This window comes from Lontra canadensis, unplaced genomic scaffold, assembly GCF_010015895.1.
Source record: "Lontra canadensis isolate GAN:19392208 unplaced genomic scaffold, GSC_riverotter_1.0 scaffold74, whole genome shotgun sequence".
Lineage (NCBI taxonomy): Eukaryota > Metazoa > Chordata > Mammalia > Carnivora > Mustelidae > Lontra > Lontra canadensis.
The window spans coordinates 3,001,265-3,021,281 of record NW_022631068.1 but is presented as its reverse complement, the minus strand read 5'-3'; the positions used below and the strand labels follow the sequence as shown (position 1 = coordinate 3,021,281).

The 20,017-nt window shown below is 38.2% G+C and overlaps 1 protein-coding gene across 3 annotated transcripts in view; it reads left to right on the top strand.

The window, feature by feature from the left end:
• TSG101 (tumor susceptibility 101) overlaps positions 1–20,017 on the top strand; it is a 43,751-nt gene that overhangs the window by 8,804 nt on the left and 14,930 nt on the right. For 2 of the 3 annotated variants that reach the window (XM_032881171.1, XM_032881174.1), the window contains 5 exons: positions 423–488; positions 5,500–5,663; positions 9,777–9,903; positions 13,665–13,731; positions 17,958–18,049. In XM_032881171.1, the coding sequence (XP_032737062.1) occupies positions 423–488; positions 5,500–5,663; positions 9,777–9,903; positions 13,665–13,731; positions 17,958–18,049 (516 nt within the window). The remainder of the gene's footprint in view (positions 1–422; positions 489–5,499; positions 5,664–9,776; positions 9,904–13,664; positions 13,732–17,957; positions 18,050–20,017) is intronic. The other variant, XM_032881175.1, reaches the window with a different exon arrangement.

Below are 20,017 nucleotides of genomic sequence, written 5' to 3'. Positions count from 1 at the left end.
TTAATACTGTGGTTTGATACTACATTGGGATTGAGAATGACATTGAATAGGGATAAACATCTGGGCAGTCTAAAATTTAATGATACTGAATTAACATTTAATGTGGTATCCGCTGATAGTGATTTTTGAGTGACTTTATAATCATATTAGTTGGGGACTAAAGCTTATATATGTTGGGACTATAGCACTCACACTCATTTGTCCAAGTAATTCAAAGCATCTTTTCTTTATTCATTTAAAAACCGATCCCATTGAGTCATTCAACAAAGGATATTTTGTTATTGGACACAATGGATGAGATATTAACAAGTTAGCTCCTTTCAAGGGTAATAATGAGTTCTAACCAGTGTTTCTGAAACATTAATTCACATGGGAGTATTTGTGAAAATGCTCATGATTGAGTCATTATTCTTTCTTTTCAGTTTTTAATGATGGCAGTTCGAGGGAACTAATGAACCTCACTGGAACAATTCCTGTGCCTTATAAAGGTAAACATCTTATGTAATTTATGTTTCCAATATAGGTGCATTGCGAATCACCTTGTAGGTTGCCAAAGAGTTGTAAGTAAATTAAACCTACTTTCTCCTGACTTAAATGATGATACAGAGATTTTAACTTATTCTAATTGAACTTCATTTGGCAGCAGCACCTAATATTGTCAGTTTTTCCCCTTCTTTACTAAAGCATATCAACAGATAAATGCCTCAGTGCACTGGAAAAGTTTGATGTTTCATGGAATCAGGGAATCTTAGAACTAGGAAGGGGTTTTTTTGTTTTTGTTTTTGTTTTTTTAAGATTTTATTTATTTGAGAGAGAGAGAGAGAGACAGTGAGCGAGACCATGAGAGGGGAAAAGGTCAGAGGGAGAAGCAGTCTCCCCATGGAGCTGGGAGCCCGATGTGGGACTCGATCCCAGGACTCCAGGATCATGACCTGAGCTGAAAGCAGTTGCTTAACCAACTGAGCCACCCAGGCACCCTGTGTTTTTTTTTTTTTTTAAATAAAGGTTTTATTTTTAAGCAGTCTCTACACCCAACGTGAGGCTTGAATTCACAACCCAACCCAAGAGCTAGAGTTTCATGGTCTACCTGCCAAACCAGCCGGGTACCCCTAGAGAGGGATTTTAAAAAATACCTTGTAGTTCAGCCCTCCACCCCATCCAAACATTCCCAACAATGGGAAGCTGTATAGTATAATGGCTAAGGTAGAGGCTTTAAAGTCAGGGCAAAGTAAGGTTTCAGTTCTTTGTAATCCATCAGTTTTGTGACAATGGATATCTAGAACAATTGGGTAATAGAACTAATTAAAAAAAAGTATTCATTGTGATAATGTAAAGGACTTAGCACAGAGCCTGGTATGTAATAAACAGATATCAAAAGTAGCTATTATGGATCACTAGGTGGCGCAGTCACTCAGGTGTCTGCCCTTGGCTCAGGTCATGATCCTAGGGTCCTGGGATAGAGCCCCACATCGGGCTCCCTGCTCAGCATGAAGCCTCCTTCTTCTCCCACTTCGCCTGTTTGTATTCCTTCTCTTGCTGTCTCTCTCTCTCTGACAAATAAATAAAACTTTTTTTTTTAAGTAGCTATTATTGTAGTTCTGATGTCAGTGATAATGCTGATGATGGATAATTATGTTTCTTTTAGCCAGTGAGCCATCCTCTGCTGGAATACTTAAAGTGATAAGGGAGCATTCAGCTTCATGAATGACTATTCTCTTTTTGGACAGTTCTGTTTCTTAATTATTCCTTGTGACTACCTAAGACCTTTGTCTCTGTAACACACCCATTGATTTATATAGTACTTGCTGTGCATGAGGCACAGGGAATGGGGCTGTGGATACAAAGGTGAATAAAGGGGGTGCCTGGGTGTTTCAGTCGGTTGGGAGTCTGCCTGTGGCTCAGCTCATGATCACGAGGTCCTGGGATCCAGCCCCACATTGGGCTTCTCCCTCTCCTTCTGCTTGTGCTCGCTCGCGCGCGCGCGCTCTCTCTCTCGCTCTCTCTCTCTCTGTCAAATAAGTGAATAAATAAAATCTTTTTTTTTTTTTTTACCTTTTTTAAACTTTAATTTTGATATATTTCAGACATGAAAAAAGCCCACAGAACAGTTTTTCAGGCTCTTTTGTATCCACTACTTAGATTTAACAAAAACACTTTGTCATAATTACTCCAGAGCTTTTGTTTTACGTAAAATGGATGGGAAGGTAACCTTTCCTAACCAGCTCTCCTTTTCCAGTCCCAGATAGAACTCTTACCCCGAGGCTGCTTATATATCCTTCCTGTGCTTTTAGTACACACATTTCCATAAACAATAGGCAATCTTATTTTGTATGTTCTGAGAATTTACATAAATGTTATCATACTCAAGGTCCATTCTTGATTATTGCTTTGTTCACTCAACAAAGTTTTCTAGGTTTTTTTTTTAATTAACATATAATGTATTATTAGCCCCAGGTGTACAGGTCTGAATTGTCAGGCTTACACACTTCACAGCACTCACCATAGCACATACCCTCCCCAGTGTCCATAACCCAGCCACCCTCTCCATATCCCTCTCCCCACACCGTCCCAGCAACCTTCAGTTTGTTTTGTGAGATTAAGAGTCTCTAATGGTTTGTCTCTTTCCTGATCCCATCTCGTTTCATTTTTCCCTTCCCTACCCCCCAAACCCCCAACTTTGCCTCTCAAATTCCTCATATCAGGGAGATCATATGATAATTGTCTTTCTCTGATTAACTTACTTTGCTCAGCATAATATCTCTAGTTCCATCCATGTCACTGCAAATGGCAAGATTTCATTTCTTTTGATGGCTGCATAGTATTCCATTTGTGTGTGTCTGTGTGTGTGTGGGTATACACATACACACCACGTCTTCTTTATCCATTCATCTGTTGATGGACATCTAGGTTCTTTCCATAGTTTGGCTATTGTGGACATTGCTGCTATAAACATTCAGGTGCACCTGCCCCTTCGGATCACTACATTTGTATCTTTATGGTAAATACCCAGTACTACAATTGCTGGGTTGTAGGGTGGCTCTATTTTCAACTTCTTGAGGAACCTCCGTACTGTTTTCCAGAGTGGTTGCCCCAGGTTGCATTCCCACCAACAGGGTTCCTCTTTCTCCGCATCCTTGCCAGCATCTGTCATTTCCTGACTTGTTAATTTTAGCCATACTGACTGGTGTGAAGTGGTATCTCATTGTGGTTTTGGTTTGTATTTCCCTGATGCCAAGTGATGTGGAGCACTTTTTCATGTGTCTGTTGGCCATCTGGATGTCTTCTTTGCAGAAATGTCTGTTCATGTCCTCTGCCCATTTCTTGATTGGATTATTCTTTGGGTGTTGAGTTTGATAAGCTCTTTCTAGATTTTGGATACTACCCTTTATCTGATATATCGTTTGCAAATATCTTCTCCCAGTGAATAAATATCTTTTCCCAGTGAATAAATAAAATCTTTTAAAAAAAAGCAAATAAAGGATGTATCTTCTCTGGAAGAATTTACGCAAATGGGAAAACAGAGGGGATAAGTAGTTATTTACACTTTCCTATAACTGCTATAGAATGATAAAATATAAAAGTGCTATGAGATTACAGAGGAGAATAAGACCATGTAGGAAGATCATGGAGGAAATGACATGTGAATTTGGTATTGAAGGATGAGTTGACCATTTATATCAGAATGGGCATTCCAGGCTGAGGGTGAAAACAGTTAAGCATCAGCATCCTATAAAGCAGCTATGATGAGAGGCGCCTAGGTGGCTCAGTGGCTTAAGCCTCTGCCTTCGGCTCAGTCATGATCCCAGGGTCCTGGGATCGAGCCCGGAATCGGGCTCTCTGCTCAGCGGGGAGCCTGCTTCCCTCTCTCTCTCTGCCTGCCTCTCTGCCTACTTGTGATTTCTCTCTCTGTCGAACAAATAAATAAAATCTTTAAAAAAAAAATAAAATAAATAGAGCAGCTATGATGTATTTAGGGTGGACTGAGTAAAATTCAAGATTACTGACTTTGCCATTGTCCTCAGGGAATAAACTTGGGTGAGAGAAATAGTTGGTGGGGAGAGGGAAGCAGGAACTATGGCATAATTAAAGACATTTAATTAATTAAATACCTAAACCTTTTCTCTTCCCTCACCATTGCTTACGTGGCATAGTTCCTAAGCCCAAGTAATTCTGTAGAATTCTTTATTTTCATAAAACAAAGAATTCTGGGTGATGGAAATACAGTTAACATTTTATGTGTTCAGATATATTCTATTGGAGTTGTGGTTTTGTTTTGTTTTTTCCATTATAGATGAAATTTTGGGTAAAAAGTAAATCGAGTCCCACAGCTGATATCCTTTAGGTGCAGTTTAGGTATATACACTTAGATGAAATGAAACTGTTTCTGGGGGAAAGAAATGTATGTGAATTACATTAGGTGATTCAAATGATTACTTGGGACATAGGGCTTTGAGCTTAGTGAGAGAAGGAGATGCTTTATGTTCAGTATGTTAACTACTGAATCCTTTGAAACACTGTTCAGTTTGACTATATTTAGTTAGATTCTCAACTGAGAAAGATTCTATTACCTAAAGCAAAAAAAAGGAAATAATATCATTGATTCTGAGTAACTACCACTGAAAATACCATATGGATTGGTCAAACTGTGGTCACCAGGCAGCATCTGTTTGGCAGTTGGATTAGGTCTTACAGTCTAGCTTTTGGCAAGGGAATTTCAGGTGTAACTGATCATACCACTTTCTCATAAGACACCAAAATCCATAGTCTTCCTTTTATATCCCTTCCCAGTGAACCTTGTGAACCGAAATGACAAGAGTCCGGTTGCAGTGCTCAGTTGGTTGAGTGTCTGCCTTTGGCTCAGGTCATGATCTCAGGGTCCTGGGATTGAGCCCTGCATTGGGCTCTCTGCTCAGTCGGGAGCCTGCTTCTCCCTCTCCCTTTGCCTGCTGCTCCCCTGCTTGTGTGCTCGCTTGCTCTCTCTCTCTCTCTCTCTCATAAATAAATAAAACCTTTAAAAAATAAAAAACTAGGGGGCGCCTGGGTGGCTTAGTGGGTTAAAGCCTCTGCCTTTGGCTCAGGTCATGATCCCGGGTCCTGGGATCGAGCCCCACATCGGGCTCTCTGCTCATCGGGGAGCCTGCTTCCTCCTCTCTCTCTCTGCCTGCATCTCTTCTTACTTATAAAAAAAAATTTAAAAATAAAAAAAATAAATAAAAATAAAAATAAAAAACAAGTGGATTGAAGTATAACTTGTAAAAAGTTTTTATAGCACCAAGCAGACGCTGGCCAGAGTAGTGATCAATTAGCTCCTTAATCCTGCTGGTGTCTTTTAAAAACTGAAAATTTGAGAAACATCTTAAACAGAACTTTGAAACAAAATACTTGTTTGTGATTTTTCTTTTAAGTGTTGCTTAGTTATAGCTCTCTCTTGCTTACCTACTAAGCCATTATTTAAAAATAATAAAAATAGAGTAACTGAAGTTTATCTTTCTCTTTCAGGTAATACATATAATATTCCAATATGCCTGTGGCTGCTGGACACATACCCATATAATCCCCCTATCTGTTTCGTTAAGCCTACTAGTTCAATGACTATTAAAACAGGAAAGCATGTGGATGCAAATGGGAAGATATATCTTCCTTATCTACATGAATGGAAACATGTAAGTATTAACAGTGTTGTGTGAATTCATTGCATTTTATATATTTTGCTCCCTAGCATTTACTTTCTGTTAATATTCAAAGAGGATTCCCAGGAGGAGAGATACGTTCACATAAGATCCTAATCATTGAGCTGTGTAATTGGAAAAGGTTCTCCAAAAGAAATATATTTGCATAGAGCTTTGTACTGTTTTATTTGCTTGAGTTGAACCTTTAAGAATAGATGGGATTCACATAATGGGAAATACATTTTAAAAAGTAGTGTACTGGTGACATATATTTGTGAAACTATTCAAATCTCATTACTCAGCATTCTTATCAAGAAGCAAAGCAGGTAATCTGAGTTTTTCCCTCAAGGGATAAACTGAATTCCAAGCTGCTTAGTTTAAAAAACTAAGCAGAGGGACGCCTGGTGGCTCAGTCAGTTAAGCACCTGCCTTCGGAGTCCCACGTTAGGCTCCTTATTCAGCAGGAAGTCTGCTTCTCCCTCTGCCTGCCGCTCGCCCTGCTTGTGTGCTCGCTCTCTCTCTCTCTCTCTCTCTCTCTCTCACAAATAAATAAAATCTTTAAAAAAACAAAAACTAAGCAGAAGCCTCTGAAAAACCCAGCCAGGTTCTCTGCAGCCCCAGGTTGAGGAGACAGTAGGAGCTTGGAACCTTATCAAGGAGGAGATATAAAAGTAAACATACCAGACTCTTAGACGATGCCACTGGAGGAGCACACCTCAGGAGCCTTGAATCAGCTCGGTCCCGGTTGTATTAAGGTGATTCTCACAGGAGGTGAGAATAGGATATTCTGCCTGCCATAGGATAGGGTGAACCCTTCCTGGAGGAAGAATAGTGTATAGCACCTCTAATTTTTCAGTGTCCAACATACAATTTAAAATTACCAAATACATCAAAAAAGAGGACAAGGGGGGGGGGGCGGGGGAGACAGTAGAAATAGGACACCACAACTCCCAGGTAACCCAGTTATCAGATCCAGACTTGAAATGATTGTGACTAATATGTTCAAGATGGAGAATTGTATTAAAAAGGAACCAAGTGGAAAATCTTAGAACTGGAAAATAGAATAATAGAAATTAAGAACTCAGTAGCCTGGTTTAGTAGCAGATTAGACTCAGCAGAGTAGAGAATTAAAGAACGGGTAAATGAATGTATTTTTCAGTTCTATTATCTTATGAATAAACCTTACAAAAGATCTACAAGTCCATTGTGGAAAAAATTGTAAATTTTATTGAAGATGTTAAAGAAGACTTAAAGGAGAGAGAACTTATTCATGGTTCTTTACAAATTGATCTTTGTCCTAACAGTTTTTATTTCTTTGTATATTTGTTAATTTTATGAACTTGATAAGCTGAATCTAAAATTTATATGGACATGCAAAAGTTTGAGTATAGCTAAATAAAATCTTTAAAAAAAAAAAAAAGTTTGAGTATAGCTAAGGCCCTCTCCAAGAATAAGGTAGACAGGGCTTGTTCTACACATGTCAAAATGTATTATAAAAACAAGTGTAGTACAGAATTGTCACAGAAATATTCAGATGGATAGATGGAACATCATAACCCAGAAGGGCGCCTGGGCGGCTCAGTTGGTTAAGTATCAGACTTTGGTTCAAGTTCATGATCTCAGGGTCCTGGGATCAAGCCCTGTATCATGTCCATGCTCAACAGGGAGTCTGCTTCTTTTCCTCTCCCCTCCCCCTGCTCGTGTGCCCTCATATAAATGAAATCTTTAAAAAAAAAAAAAAATCAAAAAAAGATCCACTATATATAAACACTTGATATATGACAGTGGTATTATAGCAGATCATTTGGGGAGAATGATCAATTTTTCAGTAATGGAGCTGAGACAGTTGGATTCTTATTCATATAATACACAAAAATTTCAAGTAGATTATAAAAGGCAAAAGGAAAAAAAACAAGACTGCCTTTGTGATCTTGGAATAGGTTAGGTTTTTTTGTTTTTTTAACAAAACAGTATTTATTAGAAAGGAAAAGTAATAAATTTTAACCTGAATTTGTACAAATTGAAAACTTCTATTTATTAAAGACATTAAAAAGTATGGAAAGACTAACCACAAACTGGAAGATGATATTTGTAATACTTAATACCCTCAGAATAATACCCAGAATATATTTTTTTAAAGATTTTATTTATTTATTCGACAGAGAGCGATCACAAGTAGGCAGAGAAGCAGGCAGAGAGAGAGAGAGAGGGAAGCAGGCTCCCTGCCAAGCAGAGAGCCCGATGTGGGGACTCGATCCCAGGACCCTGAGATCATGACCTGAGCCGAAGGCAGCGGCTTAACCCACTGAGCCACCCAGGTGCCCCTAATACCCAGAACATTAAAATAACTTGGGAATCAGAAAGAAACCCAGTAGAAAAACAGATTAAACTCTTGAAGAAGTACTTCACAAAATAGAAATTCTAGTGGCCAATAAACCTATGGAAAGATGTTGAACTCTGCTAGTAGTGAGGGAAATTTACATTAAAACCACAGTCAGTTACCATTACATACCATCAAATTTGTGCTACCAGTGGACCATGCGGGTTAGTGAGGAAGCTGAGAAAGAGAACTCTTTGACATCAACTACTTTGAAAACTAGTTTAGCCTTAGTAAAGTTTTGAGTACATGTCCTGTGACCTAGCAGTTCTACACCTAAGTATATAGCTCAGTACTAGGATATTGTAGGTCGGGTGATTCTTTATTGTGGGAGGGCTGTCATGTCCACTGTAGGATGTAGAATCTCTGGCCTTTACTCATGAGATGCCAGTAGCATAACACCCAATGTGACAACCAAAAATATCTCTTGGCATTTCTAAATATCCCTGGGAGGCAAATATATCATCCCCAGTTGAGAACTACTGTACAAGAGTAACCCTTGCACATATGTACTCGAAAATACAGCAAGAATGTATTCAGCATACATTGCCGAAGACTGGATACAATCTAGCTGACACTTAACAGGAAAATGAATAAAGAAGTTGTAGTATATTCATTTGATGGAACACTATACAGCAGTGAAAAGGAGTTAAATATAGCTGTACTCTTTAACAGGAATGTATCTTTCAAACATTGAACAAAAGCAGCAAAGCTCAGATTATACAGTTTAATTAAATTCACATGAAGTTCAAAAGTCATTAACACACAGTTTAGGAAATCATTCATAAGGTGGTATGTTTAAAGTCAAGCAGACGACCTTAAATCAGAGAAGTGGTCTATGTTATGAGGAGATAGAGGGGGATGGAGTCTGGAGCTTCTAAGTTACTGTCAGTCTTCTGTTTCTTAACTTGGACAATGCCTCCCAGGTATTTTCTTTGTTGTTACTCTTCGAAGTTACATAGGTCATACATTTCTGTAGATACGGCAGATTTCACAGACCTAACAGATAAGACAGAATGGTGGCTAACTTTATTATGGTATTTGAGGCTATGCCATGAAGGATCCTGATTGGTAGCTAAGGACTTTGTCCTTCAATAGACAGATGGGAGTCATTTTTTTTTTTTTTAAGATTTTATTTATTCATTTGACAGAGTGATCACAAGTAGGCAGAGAGTCAGGCAGAGAGAGAGTAGGAAGCAGGCTCCCTGCTGAGCAGAGAGCCCGATGCGGGGCTCGATCCCAGGACCATGGGATCATGACCTGAGCCAAAGGCAGAGGCTTTAACCCACTGAGCCACCCAGGCGCCCCTGGGAGTCATTTTAGACTTTTGAACAAGATTAGGGTATTAAAAGCAGTGATTATTTGGTATAATGTCTGAAGTATACTAGATGAATACATTCATTAGCTCTCTAACAATCACTAACTGCTTCAAAACCTAAACCCCAAAGTGCTAAGAGGCTTAACACTAGAAGTTTCTTGCCCACGTAATAGTCCAATGGGAGGAGTGCCCGGGTGGCTCAGTCGGTTAAGCGTCTGCCTTTGGCTTAGTTCTTGATCACAGGGTCCTGGGATCGAGTCCTGCATCAGTCTCCTTGTTCAGCAGGGAGCCTGCTTCTTCCTCTGCCCCTCCCCCTGCTTGTGCACGCATGCTCTCTCTCTCTCTCTTCTCTCTCTGACCAATCTTTAAAATGCAAAATCTATAGCTGACTTAATTTGTTTTCTGTTTTTAGCCACAGTCTGACTTATTGGGGCTTATTCAGGTCATGATCGTGGTGTTCGGAGATGAACCTCCAGTCTTCTCTCGTCCTACTATTTCGGCATCTTATCCACCGTACCAGGCAACTGGGCCACCAAATAGTAAGTATAATTAAGTTTGATTTTTAAACTCTTAAACAAAACACAAAACCTTGTAAAGAAATTTTTTTTCATGACTTCACTTTTTAGCTTACCCGGTTAGCGGAGTTTTGGGAGGTATTCTGAGGCCACACATCTGCATGTACAGATTCCCACCAAAGACTGGCATTTGGGCTTTCGTTTGTGGGTAGAAATCTAACTATGGGTGTGCTAGATTCCAAAATGGAAGAGAAAGATGCTGGAATAGAGCTAGAATTTTTGTTTTAAATTTTTAATTACACATGCCATGGAATAGCCTTATATCATCAGTTTGGAAACAGATAAAACTTGAAAGGTAGCCTGCTTTTCTTTGCACCAGTGTTGTAGATGAGAATCAGTTAGAGTCAACTAAACCATTCACGTTCTGCTGTTCGGGCTGTAGCACAGCCGAACCTCTAGCTCCCAGCTTCCTTCTCTTTAGTACAGCCAATTCATGATTTTCCCTGGTGTGGAGAGGGTGAAAGCATGAAGTCAGTATTCTTCCTGGTTGCTAAATGTTATCTCTATTCTTTCTCTTTTTTTCCCCCAGTAATTCCTATTGATACTTTCAAATAACCCTGCATAATTGAGAGTTGGTTATACTTGTTTTGACTTTACTAAACCTGTATTGATTTCATTCTGTTTTGAGCTATAATTTTTTTTTAAGATTTTTTTTTTTAATTTTATTTATTTGACAGAGAGAGATCACAAGTAGGCAGAGAGGCAGGCAGAGAGAGAGGGGGAAGCAGGCTCCCTACTGAGCAGAGAGCCCGATGCAGGGCTGGATCCCAGGACCCTGGGATCATGACCTGAGCCGAAGGCAGAGGCTCAACCCACTGAGCCACCCAGGTGCCCCTAATTTTTTTTTTAACAAATTTGTTCAAGATTATAATTAAGCAAAATTTAAGTTAGATTATGTGAGCTTTCATTTTTCTCTTATTGGGAGTTATCCTCTTCCTTTTTAATCTATTCTGTCTTGAGGAACATTCTGACTCACAAGCTGAATGGAAATTTAACAGAAAGAACTTTCTGAACCTATTTCCTTTTCCTTCCCTTTCTTCACAGAGTAAATTCGGTTTTAGGAATCAGTAGGTGTTTCATTAAAAGTTCTAGTGATTCTTTTGGGCCAGAAATTTGTTTTCATTTTAATAAATTCTGTTGACTCTAGTACTTGACAACCTCTCTTTTAAGTTTGAAATACCAGATATTTCCTAGTTTGCCATTCATGTTTATTTGCTCCAATAACCAAAGATAACCTTTTAAGAAATTTAGGCAGTCTCCTAAGCAATATTTTTTTCCTAAATTTCTTCTAGTTTTATATTGACACTTGAAGGGCAGCATTCCAGAAAGAGACCACAGTAAAGAGATTATTTTTGCAGTTCAATTTTGTACTCGCTGTTTAATCACATTAAAAAATCTATAGCTGATTTAAGTAAATTACTACCAGAGACCAATTTATTATCCTTCAATTCCAGTTTTAATGTTTTATACATTTAAACAATATCAATTACCAGTAGGTATGAGTGTAAAGAGATAGAAGTCTAAATTGCATTCACCCACACACACACCAAGGAATAGCCCAGAAATTTGTATATATACTTTTTTTTTTTTTTAAGATTTTATTTATTTGGCAGAGAGAGACACAGTGAGAGAGGGAACACAAGTAGGGGGAGTGGGAGAGGGAGAAGCAGGCTTCCCACTGAGCAGGGAGCCGATGTGGGGTTCAATCCCAGGACCCCGGGATCATGACCCAAACCAAAGTCAGTCGCTTAATGGCTGAGCCACCCAGGTGCCCCACTATATGTACTTATATGAAGATTATCTTCTAGTTCAGAAATTTTATACTTCTATTGTTATTTTTATCATTACTCAAGACACTTCTTGATCTGTTTTAGCATGACTTTGAGCTAGCAGTGCGTCATATTAAAAAATGTAATGGCCAGACCTCATTTTTTGACAACTGACAGTAATGGTCAACATTTATTGATTTGTAACTGTGAGATACAGCTAAGCACTTGTTATTCATTCTTATTTGATCCTTATTAATAGCCCCGTATGTTACGTGTATTTGTATCCCATTTTATTCTGGCTCTAAAATTACTTTACCTCATTTTCTTCCTTGATAGTCTTGGATCCAAACAACATTTGTTGTTTATAAGAATTAAAATTTGAAGGCTTTGGTGGAATTAGTATCTTTTCAGAACCTTAGAAAAGAAAATTGCATCTGATTACAAAAATTTGGTGTATGGTTATGATTGCTCATAAACATGAAGTGGTAGTTTTATGTGTACAGTGAAAAACTAGCGTGGGAGGGAGGGGTAGTAATTGACCAGGTATGTTGCTAACACTTAATAGTAGCCTTGTGTTTTTGATGTTCTTAAAGATCAACTGTGCTTTGCCCAGGAGGAAAAAAATGTCTTACGGATTCAGCAATTTAGGCATTTGGGGATGTTTTTTCCCTTTCTGAAATAGCATTGAACATCATCTTAGCTTCATATTACTTAAGAAAAAATTTACTTATAACATCTGTAGTTCATCTTAACAGGGAGACTGTAAACACTGATACTTGGAGATGTATGCTCAGCCTCTCTGGTAAATATTTCTGAGGCCCTCGGTCAGATCCCAGGGTGTATTTCTTCTACCCACTTATATTCTGTGCTTTAAAAATTCATTTCTTGAAGGCTCCACCTCTCTTGCCATCTAAGCCTTTATATACCATACCTCGACTAGATCATTTTTACTTACCCCCACCTCCTAGGTTTAGATTGGCTGCCTCCTATATGAGTATATATATATATTTATGTATTACTCTGTACTTCTCGTGTCATAACACATAGCACTCTGTATTATTACTTTTCCTTGCTTTTCTCCTCCACCAGACCATGAGCAACTTGAAGCCAGGAATTCTTTCTTTTTTTAGTCAGATTCCTGGTGCTGGCTACGTAGAAGCACTGGAATATTTATTGATTGGATTAGGAGCTAATTGATCATTGTATTCCGTGAGAAAAATTTCACTGAGAATAAACTGATTCTCAGACAAGTCATTTCCAATTAAAGTCAAAACTCTCTTTTTCTTCCTCTGTTGATTAACCTCCTGGCACCACTGACCAGTTCAAGGTCTTTAGTGTTCTAAAAAATATATAAACCATTCTTTAAGCTTGCTTGATTTGAACCTTTTTCCCCTCTTACTTCTAAGCTTTGTTTTTAACCAGCCTAGCTGAACATAAGTTTTGGAAGGATTTCTTGTAGTAATTTGAAGTCTTTTAAAGTCCTCGTTCAAGCCAACAAAACCACCTGTGCAAACTGGTCAACAATGGGTCAACAAGAAATATCAAAAGATTTTGTAGATAGAATAAAGAGGGCGCTTTCTAAGAAGCTGACCTTGGACCAGAGGAGGGCAGAATTACCTTCCTCTAAATTCCAGTTGAACCAGCTGCTGTGTCCGGTTACAGACTCAGCGTGCAGAGAGCTGACCAGGTGGACCTGTTTGCCGGTTATTCCTTGTTGGGATTGTCATGTGTATTGTTATGTCTCATAGTTGATGCTTTGAGAATTTTCTGATTTGAAGATACTGCTTGCAGTGAAGAACTAATATGGATGCAGTGTTTGTTTTGTTTTGGTGCTGAGATTTGAATTCTTTACCTGTATGAAATTTTGCCGTGGTTTGACCATGCTAAATGTCTTACTGGATAGCCTATATATCAGGACTATGCATACTATTTTAAAATGTTAAAAATTATTTTTAGCTTCCTATATCCCAGGCATGCCAAGTGGAATCTCTGCATATCCATCTGGATATCCTCCTAATCCCAGGTAATGAAAAATCTTTTGAATAATTATATTAGAAATTCTGTTAGATCTAGAATTGAAATAATGGGTGCTAACTAGAGCACTAAAGTAAACGTAGTTGCAATTTAATGGAAGGTAAGACTTGGTTTATTGGTGAAATTTTATAGTTTATATATAATTCCAAAGGAATTTTTTCCATTTTTAGAGAAATGTAGCTTCATTTGTTTTTAATTAACATATAATGTATTATTTGTTTCAGGGGTGGTACAGGTAGCTTCATTCTGTTTACAGAGAAGGAAGGAGTGAGATAATGACAATGATCTTGATTGGTTTTGGACTTTGAAATCCTTTCTTGCTCTGCTTCCCTTTTAATAACTTTATATAGTTAGTGTAGATAGCTGAAAGGCTAATAGAATACTAATTAAAATGAATTTGACCAAGAAGAAAAATAATTTAATACCTTTTTTTTTCTTGGAGAGGGAGAGAATCTTAAGCAGACTTCACGCCCAGCACGGAGTCCAATGTGGGATTTGATCTCATAACCCTGAGATCATAACCTGAGCCAAAATCAAGAGTTGGACGCTCAACCAACTCAGCCACCCACGTGCCCCTATATTTTAATACCCTTTAAAAAAAAACTCAATTTTTTCATAAATTACAAGGAATGGATTAATGGCTTACATGATGAGGTCAGTCTTATTTATTCATTTAGTTCATAGACGGCATATACTACCAACCGCTGTTAATCATTTGATAATACCATAACTCAGGTTGGTTAAATTAATCGTGAGATCAGTCTATGAGTAAGACACATTAGAAAATCAATGAGAAATAATTATTGACCCATGTTTCAATTGTGTAGTTTCAGTGGTAATCTAGAGCTACTGGCTGACTTAAAATGCAAGATGGCATGTACCGGTGTCCAGATGAGATTTCTGGCTCCTTTAACTATTAACAAGAAATTTTTTCACCCTGCTAACTCATTATAGCTTCATATAACCCTCTTACAGATAAATATAGCCAGATATCCTGAACACCTGATGTGTGTACATGTATAATATACAGGATCCTATAAGTTAAATTTAGCAGTCTTACTTATTTCTGGATCTTTCTTAATTGCAGAGATTTGCTGTATAGGAAGCATTCTGTCATGTTAGGTAAGCAGAGACTAGATGAATATCTGTCAGAGACAATAAAGAAAGACTCCTATATGATTGTAATTTATAAACAGGCTATATAAGTTTTAGATTTCTTGAGGCACTTGTTTTTCTGCTAAGTTCTAGAAATGGAATCTTCTTGTGTGAAGCCTTGAAATTACAAGCCTTTACAATGAGTAGTTGGTAGTAAGAAGGAACTTTGGACATAGGAAATGGTTTTTGGAAGTACAGTAAGCAAATGGACTTCTGAACAATAAAGCCATTTCAAAGAAACTCGTAGATAAAAATGAAGCTGGAAAATATTGACAAAACTCTAAACCTTATTCACTTAGGTAACCATAAAAGTGTCTTATGAGGTTATTTGTAAGAAGTTCCTTCTTGAGACAGATATTTTCCAGAATCTGATGTCTTTTTTTCCTTTGAAATGTAACTTTAAATATCAAAATGTAAGTAATATGCCAGTGAGTTGTTAAGGGTAACTGTATTCAAACTGCCATCTGTATCTTTCTGTATATAAAAGGTTTTGGCAGAAGAGCTTCAGAACCTCTTTCTCTTCTCCCTTTGTCCTAAAGGAGAATTAATAAATCAGTGACTCAAGAAGAATCTTTATCTTAAAACAATGAATATGAGAGTCTTTATTCTTGCTCTAGAAAGTTGGACTAGATGATCTCTAAGTTCTCTTCCAAATCTTAAGATCTTTTGAAAGTTTAATTTAGCACCTGCAGCATGTATACAAGAAAGCTAAGAGATATGTCAAGAATGGTTGTTCCAGTTGGGTCTGTGTACTAGCATGCATGTAGTAAGATACTAGGAACCAGTTCCTGGTATCAGAAAAGACAGACAATGGTAAGTGCTATGATAAATAGAACTTCAGAAGGGAGGTGACTTCTCCTGTGGCGGCGGGAGTTCAGTGATAGCTTCATAAATGAAAGAACAGGTTTACGTGGAGGACCTTGAAGAAGGAAATTCAGTGTTTAGAGATGGAGGGAGCAGCAAAGAGTTATAACATCCTGTGATGGAGGGGATACTTTCCAGTTCTCAAGTCCAGCCCCCTCATTTTATGTAAACAAAGTGTGAAAGCCTCCAAAAGCCCCAGGAAGAATAAGGAAACACTCTAATGCGCTTGAAGAATGTGGGGTTACGAGTAAAGGAATTAAAGAGAGTAAAGGTGCAACTTCATGGATATTTCACATCTCCCAGAACTTTCCCTCATCTCCTCTAGCTGATAGCAATTTTCCATTCTGTATCTTCTGAATTTTTACTTAACATTTCTTATTTCCTTGGTCCTGTCAGGATTGCTTACTAGGATCTTGCCGTTTTGATAGCATCTTGAAGAAGAAACGGATTCATCATACCTTAGCTCCTACCTCAAGCACTTAGAAACAGTGCCTTAAATAAAATAATTATTATATTTGAAGGAATACATAAAGAAAAAGGAACATAAGAGTGTTGGAAAATTCTTTTTAAATACGTCATTTTCAAAGGACTCTTCAGTATGAAAAAGATGTGCTACATAGGACAAGTTGTTTAATAGTACACAAAGATAGAAAATAGTACCACTCAGTTCTTTACTCAAGAAAAATTATTAACCCTGAACCTAGAGAATAACTATGAAGAAGAAATTGAGCAAACTAGAGACAAGGGAGTTCTTGGAAGTTAATGTCTATAGGCCTAGAAAAGGTTTTTACTAGGTTACTGAAAAATATAGCAATATGATCATAGATTATCTTTAAAGGGGTATGCAAAATGGGAGTAACCCCAGGAAAAAAGAGCACGTTTATCCCAGTTTCAAAACCGGAGATTCAGAAATTTCAGTAAGATTGGCACTGTTTCCTGGCACCATGGTAGCAGTGTTACCAAAGAGACCAGAAACAAAAGCAGTGTTTGGTAGCCTTTGGCATGTATCTGCTAAGAACAGAAATGCCTGCTGTTTTTTTCTTTGATTTTGCTTTTATACTGAAGATGAGAGAGTATTGTGATTACATCAAGTCTTCAACAAGCTCTACAAAATTTTTTTGTTGGGGATAAGTGGTAAAGTGTGAGCTGCTAGTACAAATAGTAGAGTCTTTGAGTCACTATAGTGGAAAGACATTACTGACTCACAGTTCAGAGCTCTTGCCCCAAGACTCTGAACTGGCTGGGTTTCAGTAATTTTAATGGACTTGTACAGGCATATTGATCAGAATTGCCAATGTCATAGACCTGACAACTAATCCAGATATATTATTCAACTAACAAGTAACTAGTGATCATCTTGTTTTACTTTTCTTCTCCATTGTAAGGGAAATACTTCCAAACTAGTGAGCATTCAGAGGAAAGTTGTTAAACCTGAAAATCATGTCCTGTCAATAATGGTTGAAGGAATTTAAAAGATTTCACCTAAAGAAGAGATTAGAAGACTGATGTTCGAAGTCTTCTACTATTCAAGTGGTTTTCCAGAATGCAAACTTAGGACCATTAGGTGGAAGTTCAGTCAAAATGCTATTTAGTGTTCAATAGAGAAAGATGACCATTTGTCAGGGATATTGTTAATGATATTTATAAAACTGTTGGATAACAGATTGGAGGAGAATACTTATAAGGAAAATTCCTTTTGACGCTGATAGGAATACATGAATGAGACAAACTACCCATAGAGTGAGAAGAAAATTTTTAAAACTATTTAAAGGGGAGAATTTTCAAATTAGGTACTCTCAAAGGATGTCAGTGAACCATAGGTAAAAATTGAAGAACATAATTTCCTGATATGTTCATTAACCAGAATGGAAAAGTTCTCTCACAAACTGTGGTTGCTTCCAGTTCTGATGCTGTTCGGCTGCCCTTAGAAATACACTAGTTGTTTTTTTCTTCTCCCAATGAAGACAACCATCAAATAAACAGGGCCAAGCAAGAGTATTTTGACCGTTTACTTAAGAGTGAATCCAATGTCATTAATGGGACTTCTTCTAGAACTTTGCTTGAATAGACACCTGGAGCTCTAAAAGTCCTTAACTGATAAAACAGCAGGTCAGGTTAACTTCCTGAATGGGGTTCTTGAAAGTACTCTAGCACTGAGTCATCTTGACATTGAATGGGTTTTGTTCTTTTTTTCAGCGGTTACCCAGGCTGCCCTTTCCCACCTGGTGGTCAGTATCCTGCCACAACAAGTTCTCAGTATCCTTCCCAGCCTCCTGTGGCCACTGTCGGTAAGTACCCTTCAAAACTGTCTTTCTCCCATAAGGAAAGTCAGAGGCTCCTGTTGTGAAAAGTGCCTTTCATTTTCACATGTGAGATGTCAGAATATTCTTCCTTGTTACGGAGAACTCTTAATGGTCAATGTCCTATAATCCAAAACTTGAGGTAGGTGATTTATCATTATATAAATGAGCCTTCTATCAGGGCATACAAAGAAATGATTGATTCTTCAGTCTTTCCTGGGTCACATATTTTTATTGATGAACTCTGTATGTGTTGAACTGTTAACAGGCACTTAGATTTCCATAGCCTGGTTATATGTAAAAACACATGAACATCTTTAGGAGAAAGAAAGCACGACTACGGGGTCTGCTGCACATAATCATGGGCCAGTAGGTGTTGCTGTTTAGTGTTGCTTATTAGAGTGACTGAAGTATCATTTTCTTCAGCTGAGAAAATTTAAGCAATACAAGAATTTGTACAGGTTCCCCCCCGCCACCCCGCTGCATGCCTGTCTGCCACCACTGTACCATCATACCTGCCTTCTTCCATAGGCCAGTTATCTTTGTTTTTGTCTACAAGACTCTCTCCCTCACTCGGGGGCCAGTCATTTCACCATTTCTTCCCTCCCATCATCAGTTTCTGTTCTCTACTGAGATTGGATTGCTTCTCATCGACACACAAAAAAAATATGCCCTAAACTAACCTTAAAAATTCCTCCTCTCAATTCCACTTTCTCACTGCTGTTCCATTTCTTCATTCCCGTCTGCAAGCAGAACTCCCTGACAAATTATCCATACTCCATCTTGATTTCCTCTTCTCTCTTTCTCTTATGAAGTCCTCCATTTGGGATTTCCTTCATACCATCCCACCAAAACTGCTTCTGTCAAGGTCACTAATGATTTTTACAAGGTTAAATCCAACAGGTAATTACTCTTCTCCACTTACTTGGCCTGTCAGTAGCATTTGACACAGTTATTTGTCCTTAGCATTCTCTGTACTCATTCTCCCGGTGATTTCCACCAATTTTAGCTTTAAATACCATTTCTATGCCCACAGTTCTCAAATGTATACTTCCAGCCTATACTTTTTTCCTGAGCTCCAGATCCTTAGAGCACCTGCTTTAATATCTCCACATGGATATTTAATAGATCTTAAGCCCAACATGACCAGAATTAAACGCTGAATCTTTCTACACAGCTTCCCCATCTCCACTGATACCTACTCATCAGTACTCTGAACTTTGGCATCGTCCTTGATTCCTCATCAGGAGCCTACTATCATCAAAATACATCTAGAATCTGATCATAACCAGTGTGAATCCAAGTCATTACATTGTCTCTCATCTGATTTATTCCAGAAGGCTCCCAAAAGGTTTCTGAGTCTGTCCTTTGCCCCTATACTCTGTTTTATTTATTTTTATTCTTTTTTTATATACTCTGTTTTAAACACAGCCTCCAGAGAATCCTATTAAAACATAAATAGGTGTGCCTGGGTGGCTTAGTTGTTGAACATCTGCCTTCTGCTGAGGTCAAGATCGCATGGTCCTGGAATGGAGCTCTGCATTAGGATCCCTGCTGAGCCTGCTTTTCCTCTCCCTCTACCTGCTGCTCCCCCTGCTTGTGCTCTCTTTCTGTCAAATAAATAAATAAAAACTTAAAAAAAAAAAAGCATAAATAATGTTACTCCTGTGCTCAGAACCTGGCAGTGTCCCCATTTCACTCAGAATTCAATCCAGAGTTCTTAGGCCTGGAAGGCCCTCCATGATCCTGCTTTCTTCCCCTGTTATTTCTCTGACCTCATTCTCTACTATTCTGTCTTAGGAAATCCATTTCCTATTTCCTTTGCAAGCAGTAGGCATGCCTACCTGACTAATCAGCTACCACCAACAACCCCTGCCCCCAACCCGCTAACATGCAGAACAGTGCTTTATATATAGAAGTTCCTCAATAAATATTTTGCTGAGTGCCTAAATGAAT